The 8,561-nt window shown below is 43.9% G+C and overlaps 1 protein-coding gene across 1 annotated transcript; it reads right to left on the reverse strand.

Moving 5' to 3' along the window:
• Positions 1 to 1,259: 1,259 nt before the first annotated feature.
• Positions 1,260 to 5,455, reverse strand: Krt10 (keratin 10). Its single transcript, XM_031351626.1, has 8 exons — positions 4,818 to 5,455; positions 3,979 to 4,061; positions 3,472 to 3,628; positions 3,204 to 3,365; positions 2,974 to 3,099; positions 2,530 to 2,747; positions 1,929 to 2,267; positions 1,260 to 1,633 (listed from the first exon to the last, which is right to left on the reverse strand). Exons 1-8 carry the CDS (start codon positions 5,412 to 5,414, stop codon positions 1,627 to 1,629), a joined length of 1,689 nt encoding a protein of 562 aa, XP_031207486.1. The 5' UTR covers positions 5,415 to 5,455; the 3' UTR covers positions 1,260 to 1,626.
• Positions 5,456 to 8,561: the final 3,106 nt, after the last annotated feature.

An 8,561-nucleotide genomic window follows, 5' to 3' on the forward strand; every position in this document is an offset into this window, starting at 1 on the left:
TATTATAATCTAGTTTAGATTGCACTGGGGTATGATTTAGTATTCCAAAGGAGTCTCAAAGTACATGGGTTGACAAGTCTCAATGCATATAGATTGAGAAAGTATTTTTTTAAAAAATAATTTAATTCTTGATATTAAAGAGAGCCTTGTTCTCAATGTTTGTGGAGAGGCACTGTCCCCTAGGGCACATTCTGAAGTGTGTTATATATTAGAGTGTGGTTTATTTAGTATCATCCCACTGAATGACAAGGGATCAGGGCTCAGATCTTGAAAGCACTAGAGTTCAAATCAAGAAGGATGTTGACGTTGCTAGTCAATGGACATGGGCAATCCAAAAGCACATTAGGGCTTTCCCTCTTTACTCCAAGTAATGTCAGTTGATGTCTTAGGATTACTTTTGCTGTAATGAAACACCCTGACAAAAGCAATGTGGGGAAAGAGCAATGTGACTTATGCTACCTCATCACTGTTCATCATTGAAGGAAAACAGGGCAGAAACTTAAGAAGCCAGAGCTGATATAGAGGCCACGAGAGGGTGTTGCTTATTGACTCTATCCTTGGCTTGCTCAGCTCACTTTCTTACAGAACTCAGAACCACAATGGGCTGGGCCCTTTCCCATTAGTCACTAATAAAGAGAATGCCTACAAACTTGCCTATAGTCTTAGGGAGGCATATTCTCAACTGAGGCTCCCTCCTCCCAGATGACTCTACCTTGTGCCAAGTTGATCCAAAACTAGCCAGCGCAGTTGGGGTCTGGTGGAGGGATATGATTAAGTGTATACTGAAAGAACACGGTCTTTAGTATTGATTACATATAAGCGTTAGGGGGAAGCAGGAGATTTAGAGATGTGTTTGGACACACTGCTGTCATTGGGCAGACTCAAAATAATTTTATTGGGTGTATAACAATTTTGATGATTTTGTTGGGTTGGTTGACTTTTGTTGAAGCTCCGTGGGAAGATGTATCATAAGTAGTATTTAAGACTTAAGAAGCAATATTATAATTGGAGGAAAATAGTCAGAAAATATGAGAAATAAGAAAGAGAATGTGAAACTTCCTTTTATATTGGGAATCTTATTTGAGATGATTTCAAAATTTCCAAGATTGAAACAACTTATGGCCAGAGAGCTCTACTCATTGAGTATCTTTAGAAAAGTTTTTTTTTTGGGGGGGTGAATTATGGACTTTTCCACCCAGATTACTCATACTAGTTCAAGCACACCCACCCAATTAAATAATAATTCTGACAAAGTTTGATAGTTTGCATCAGTAAGAAAGTTTATTGAAATTCATTAGTAAATGAGAAATTAATTAGTAGATGAGAGAGTTTTCTTCTTTCTCTCCACAAAAGAACACTTTCTGATAAATGAAAAGAAGAAATACAGAAACCACAAAACACCTTTTAGACCCTCAATTTCAAGGAGTGAACCTATTTCCATAGACCAAGACAGAAGTGTTTTCTCGGACATTTTGTTTTCCACACGTCTGTGCAGTGGCCTGTGTGAAGAGACTCTTCTAAGCAGCTTAATAGAAGTGTTTCTTGGTTTCTGATTCAATCACAGACGAAAGGACTCTACCCTCAGGTGTCACCTCCTCAATAATCGTCTTGATCACTCTGGTTTTGTTAGTATCTGTGAATAATAAAAAATAAATTAGAATTTAGGTGAAAAGATTTGTAGGGATCCTAATTACTAATAGGCTATTACAAAAGGGAGATTAAGCAATTTTTCCAAGTTCTGAAAAAAAAAATCTAAGCTGTATATGACACTTTCAAACTCTGATGTCTGTAATATTATTAAAAACACAAGTGAAAGCCTAACTCGAGACTTTCATTGTTTTAAAACCAGCTCTGGAGTTTAAAGAGCCAACGAAACCGCTGGAGAAAGTTAAAACTAATTCAGGTTACCCCAGCTTGTTTCTGCTGACCTTGGGCCTTTAGACGATTGGTCGCCGCCGCCGGAACCGGAAGACTTGAACCCTCCGCTTCCGCTCTGGCCTCCGCCGGAACTTCCGCCACCGTAGCCGCCACCGGAACTGCCGCCGTGACCACCACCGCTGGAACTTCCGCCGCCGTAACCGCCACCGGAACTGCCTCCGTGGCTACCGCCGCCGGAGCTTCCGCCGCCGTAGCTGCCGCCGCCGCCGCCGGAACTTCCGCCGCCGTAGCTTCCGCCACCAGAGCTTCCGCCGCCGTAGCTACCGCCGTGGCTGCCGCCGCCGCCGCCGCCGCCGCCGCGCCCGCCGCCGTAGGATCCGCCTCCGGAGCTAAACGAAGTGTAGAGGTCAAACGCTTCTAATATGGAAGCGTCAGGTTGCGCTCCAGTGCATCAGAGAGAAAGTATAATCCAGCCAAGTTTGTCTATTAGTTTCCATCCATCGTTAACACATATTTATACACACAGCCCCAATTCCTGAAAACTTCACGGCTCCCCTTCCCGCCCCGGGCATCTCCTTGGGTTTGGGCAAGCTTTGCTATGTGGAATACTGAAGGAAAGCAATGGAGGGTACTGGCAGGTTTCCGATGTACCTTCCCTCTCCTTCTAGGAGGCTGCGGTAGGTCTGGATCTCGTTCTCCAGCCGGGTCTTAATGTCTAGGAGTTGTTGGTACTCGGCGTTCTGGCACTCGGTCTCAGCCCGAATCTGTTGGAGCTGTTCCTCCAGGGCGGAGATCTGGCTTTGAATCTGGGAGAGCTGCACGCAGTAGCGACCTTCTGTTTCTGCCAAGGAGGCTTCCAGCGATTGTTTCTGAGAAGAAGGTTTTTATTAAGGATAGTGAAACATGGGATTCAGTAAGACCTCACAGAAGGAAAGTAGCTAGGATTCGTGCTTGATGGCAGCACTGCCAAAATTTGAGCACGACTGCCTCCACGCGCAAAGCAACAATTTCGATTCTAATTTCTTGTTCCCAAGTCATGCTTAGCATGAAAAATTGCAGGATAAAATAGAAACCAGTTTATAAGATTTAACGTACCAGGGCCAGCTGGGACTGTAGCTCGATCTCCAGACCCTGAACAGTACGTCTCAATTCAGTGATTTCACTCTTATGGCTGGACATTTGTTCAATGTTGCTGTCGATTTCTGTGGTGAGTTCCTTGCTCTAGAGGAAAACAAAAAACAAAAAACCGGGAAAAGATGAGGACATTTGGGCATGCTAAGAAAATCTCCGTGGGCTTCACTGAGAAGGGCGATTGATTAGTTTACCTTCTCATTGAACCAGGCTTCTGCGTCCTTGCGATTCTTTTCTGCAAGTTGTTCGTATTGGTTTCTCATGTTGTTCAGCAGCTGAGTCAGGTCAACCCCTGGGGCAGCGTTCATTTCCACATTCACATCACCAGTGGACACATTTTGAAGGTCCCTCATTTCCTGTTTGAGGAGCAGTTAAATTTAATTAATGAATGCACCATGATCAAGATGAGATTTTTTTTTTTCTTTAAGGGGAGGGGGATGTAATTATGTAATTTTGTGTCACCTCTTCGTGGTTCTTCTTCAGGTAAGCCAGCTCTTCAGTCAAACTTTCAATCTGCATCTCCAGGTCAGCCTTGCTAAGGGTCAGCTCATCCAGCACCCTGCGCAGGCCATTGATGTCCGCCTCCACGCTCTGGCGCAGGGCTACCTCATTCTCGTACCTAAAACAAGCAGGGCACAAACACTAGATATACAGGAGGATAAAGGTATACCTGCATACAGACTGATTACAATGCAAATACAGATTTGGTTTCATGTCATGGCAGCACTCGAAATACACGAATTCATGTAGGAATGTTAATATAGTTTGATAGGAAGAAAGCTGTCACTTTAAAACACATCTTCCTTTAACCCAAGAGATATCATTACAATTAAGAATTTTTTTTTTTTTTTTAACAGCTCAACATTGTTTCACTCTGGATGAGTTCAGGAGAATGTAAAAGCTGTTGTGGGCATCCAGGAGCATTGTTGGAAGCCCCTGCTGTATGTGTACCACACCCACATAGCTTACTTCAGCCTGAAGTCATCAGCTGCCAGTCTGGCATTGTCAATCTGCAGCAGGACGTTGGCGTTGTCAGTTGTCAGGTTGAGGATCTGAGGGGAGAGATACGAGTTATTGAGGAGAGCAGGTGGGCTTTTGGCTTCTCAGGCTAGCATAGGTGAGTTGCACTTTTATGTAGTTCTCTTCCAAACATCTGGAGGAGGTTAGTTTAACCATAGACTGTCACAGACTTGCCCGGACTGTTCCTCTTGAGCTTTCAGGACCTTTCTGGCTATGATTCCTTTCTGAGCCCTGGCTGGGAGTGTGTCATTCTTGCAGCTGTGACCCCCTCCTTTACAGTGTGTGGTTGGTTTGTGTTGCAGCTAACTTTTGAGTGACTCATGTTTGTATCTGTTTAATTTGTTATAAATACTTCTAGGGGTGAGTTTATAGATGTAGTTGTCAGATTCCTTAGAGATAAGGGGTAGCTTATTTCTGTGTTGGAGAGTTGGTGTTATTGCAATGTTAGTGCTGGATATGGCTGGTTTATAATGGTAAGTAAGCCATATATATAAACATAGTCATTTAAAATTATCTCAGTCCCCACATTTATATATAATCTACCTGTGAACGCATATATGTTTGTTAAAACCTACAAGGTTCTCAGTAGTCTGCCATCCTGGAAGACAGGCAACACACATGCTAGATGAAGGTTGACATAGCCATAAATATCTTTGATGAGACATGGTTACACTAGACATGAAAGGTTAACAGGTAAGAGACAGCAATCAGCTGTGCTCTGCTTAGCTTCGTTTCATTTGCATTACAGGCATAGGATGGATGGAAAGCTAGAATATGAAGTGCCTTACCTGCCCTTTAAGGTCCTCAATGGTTTTGTAGTATTTGCTGTAGTCCCGGGGCTCTCGCTGGCTTGAGTTGCCATGCTTCTCATACCACTCCTTGATTTTACCCTCCAGCTCATAGTTTGACTCTTCCAGAGCCCGGACTTTGTCCATGTAGGAAGCCAGGCGGTCGTTCAGGTTCTGCATGGTCACCTTCTCATTTCCAGAGAGAAGTCCACCACCATCTCCTCCGAATCCACCACCAAAGCTTCCTCCATAGCTACCTCCACCGAAGCTGCCACCACCGAAGCTGCCACCTCCAAAGCTGCCTCCTCCATAGCCGCCTCCTCCATAGCCACCACCAAAGCTGCCTCCTCCATAGCCGCCACCAAAACTGCCTCCTCCAAACCCTCCATAACCACCTGATGAGCCCCCAAAGCAACCGCCACTAGAGCTCCCACGGCTAAAGGAGCCGCCGCTGAACCCCCCTGAGCTGTACCCTCCACCAAGGGAGCCTTTGGTGCTGGAAACTCTGATGGATGATCCACCACCTCCTCCTCCTCCTCCTCCTCCACTGCGGGAGGAAGAGTACTGCTTGCTGCTGGAGGTGTATCGAACAGACATGGTGGTGAAGTGTAGCCCAGGGAGCCTGCTACCAAGGACAGTGCCGAGCCCTTATATACTGAGAGGGCGTGTCTCACAGGTGCTAGGGTTTGCTTACTTGTATGGTTTTTCTTTTTGCCAGCATAGCATCTTTGGCTTATGATTGCATAAATTATCTTCAGTAATAACCAATACCTTTTCAATGCTTTTGAATTTACCCTGAGTACAGATGAGAAATTTGCTGTGTTGAAACTGAAAATGGGTGGAGTTCAGATGAGTGCATTTTACCTTTTGAAGACCATTGAGTAACTATTAAAACCATCGAATTTTCTAATGTTAATTTAGCTTGTACTTAGTATTTGCTAAGTTCAAAAAGTAAAAGAACTTTGCTTATAAATTATAGTTGAAATAAGAAATTTTCAAATTCCTGTTTTAGATAGCTTTGAGAATTGCAGTAAGTAGCAAGTGTGCTGGAACTGAGCTGCAAGAAGGATCTTGAAATAAGTAAATAAAAATAGGATATGCTGAACTATTAGTGTTAAAAAGTTGCCACATTTAAGAAGCACAATTTAGGAAATTATATGTATATATAATATGTGTGTATATATATGATATATAAGACATACATTAATATATAGGATATACATCACATATACATATAAGAGATTATATATATGTATCTATGAGAGTATATTCATATTTTTTGCTTAGGGAACTGTACACAGGAATGACTGTAGAATCTTCAAATTCTTGATATGAAATCATGAAGTTATTCTGTTACTTTGTACTTTTAAATTCATGGTTCAGGTGCATGCGAAGACCATGGTGCAGACATTCTAAGCCCAAGAACCGAGGAACTAACCTGAAGTGCCTTAAGCTCTGGCTGATTACAAAGAGAGGTTTATTGCATGAAGAATTTTCTTGTAGTTGCATAAATCCAGGTTACAGAATGGCACTTACTTCAGGACTTATAGACCAGACTTGCACCTCTGTTCCTAAGCTAGATTTTCCTTCTCAGTAAACAATAAAAACATATTTCCCTTAGATACACTGTGCTCAGATTTCAGTGGGACAGTATCCAGGGAAGTATTTAATTGGAACTTTACATGACATAAATTTATTTTATAACTACCCATAGGCTATGACATTGCTCTTGTTAAAATATATTACACATGTGTTTATATGAATAGAGTCACACATGTTTTAGAATTATGTAATGCTTTTTGTGATAGGTGGACTTAAAATCTCTAGAACAACCCACTGACATAGGGCTAGCTGTTTGTCAGGAAGGTGAAGCTAAGAAATGGAGTGACTTTTCCTAATGTCAGCTGGCTGAATCACAGATGGAAGCATGCTTGAGTCTTAGATTTGTCTGTTTTCTACTCTTACACCTTGCATATTCCTCCTTTCCTGTGGTAGATTTGCTGTTAGAAAAACTATGGCTCCAGATCTCACCACTTGCTTCTCTCCGTGGGAAAAAGCAAAACAGGAAGAATATGGAAATGGGAAAATATTGAAAACACAGGGACTTGTCAGGGTTCCATTAGTAATTGCTTCTTCAAATGAAATCTGTAGCTGCACATGCCATGGAACCGGGGCTACAGAAATCATCTCTGCAGGGAAAGGGGATTTGGCTGAGGGCACTGGTGAGGAGCCGCTTGTGAGGCTGCAGGTCCCTGCCAGCAAGGCTGCAGCTCCTCCAACCTGTTAGAACCTGCAAGTAGGGCAGCAGCTGAAAGAAGCAAAAAAAAAAAAAGCCCTGAGCCTGGGAATTGATTCCTGTGAAGATAACAAGTACCATCAATGGAGACTAATAGGAGGGAGAGGAGACCTTTAAGAATAGATATTATTTGCCTCATTTTATGGCTGGAAAACACTAAACGTTAGGAAGGTATAGGAGTTATCCCGGAGGCGCGCAGCTGGCTGTGCTAGAGTCTGGTTTTGCTCTAGCGACAGAGATGATCGTTTCCATGATCATTGACCCGATGTTGCTGAGGCCACCGGACTGAGTTTCACAGTACGGGTGGAACTGAGCTGCGTCCTGGGAAGCCTGGGTTAGAGTCTTCAGTGCCACAGCAGAGAGGACTGTTCTGGGAAGTGAGGACTGAAAAATACCCAGCAGGTAGAGACTCGAAGTGGACCAGTTTGGCTGGAACGTGTCGCCCGTATTCATTTAACTTATTCATTTCTTCAGCAGGTCTAATTGTGCACCTGCGAAATGACCCGGGTTTACATAGGGTGACTAAGATATAATTCCTGCTCCTCAAGGGATATAGTGTGTCCCTGGAGAGGCAAACAAACATAACTATGGAGGATCCAGGAGACTGTTAGAACAGTCTAGGCAGCATCGGAGGGTATGGACAGAGTACCAAGGGAGTGCAGAACAGGATTCCAGGAGTTGTGAGAGACTTGGATAGCTGATTGTGACAAGCCGTTGCTAAGGCCCATGCCTCTTCGTTGGGAAACGTGTAAAATTCAGTGATCCCAAGTCTGCATAATCTTACATCCTAGAGCCCACCCCTACCAGTCTGTACTGAGATGGAAACTGCCTGGTAGCACCGGAGGATGCTGTAGTGATTCTGTGGGCGGGCTCTAGAGTCAGGCTCACTGTTTACTACTGTGAAGCGTGGTCCTCGTTTCCTCTCTCTAAAGTAGGAATCATAACTTTGCTAACTCTATGGTGTCATCTTGGGAGACTAGTGAGTTAATAAACACAAAGCCGTAGGACAGCAGACGGCAGGCATAGCGGAGGAGCGTGGCGAATATTTTTGTTATTATCACTGATTTCTGTTTCTCACAGCCTAACCCACTCAGGGCTGGCTGCAAAATACGAAGGCATGGGCCGTGGGAGACGGCTTAGTTGCTAAAGTGCTTGTACTCGCTGAGTTCAGCCCCTCAGAATCTGCGTGAAAAAAAAAAAACAAAAAACCGAGCATGAACCCCTCCCTGGAGTCCCAGTGCAAGTAGACAGAGACATGCAGAGAGAGCCCCTGAGGCTGGCTGACCAGCTAACCCGGTTTATTGGTAAGTTCAGTGAGAAGCCCTGTCTCAAGAATATGGTGGACAGCATGGAAGATACCTGACTTTGACCTTTGATCTTCACTCACACACACACACACACACACACACACACACACACACACAGAGAGAGAGAGAGAGAGAGAGAGA

Source organism: Mastomys coucha, unplaced genomic scaffold (assembly GCF_008632895.1).
Source record: "Mastomys coucha isolate ucsf_1 unplaced genomic scaffold, UCSF_Mcou_1 pScaffold5, whole genome shotgun sequence".
Classification (NCBI taxonomy): Eukaryota; Metazoa; Chordata; class Mammalia; order Rodentia; family Muridae; genus Mastomys; species Mastomys coucha.

Coding starts and splice junctions, on each gene's coding strand:
- Krt10 (XM_031351626.1), bottom strand. CDS start 5,414: ATGTCTGTTCGATACACCTCCAGCAGCAAGCAGTACTCTTCCTCCCGC. Junction 3,629..3,978: donor GCTGATGACTTCAGGCTGAA/GTAAGCTATGTG, acceptor TGCTTGTTTTAG/GTACGAGAATGAGGTAGCCC. Junction 2,268..2,529: donor CTCCTAGAAGGAGAGGGAAG/GTACATCGGAAA, acceptor CACTTCGTTTAG/CTCCGGAGGCGGATCCTACG.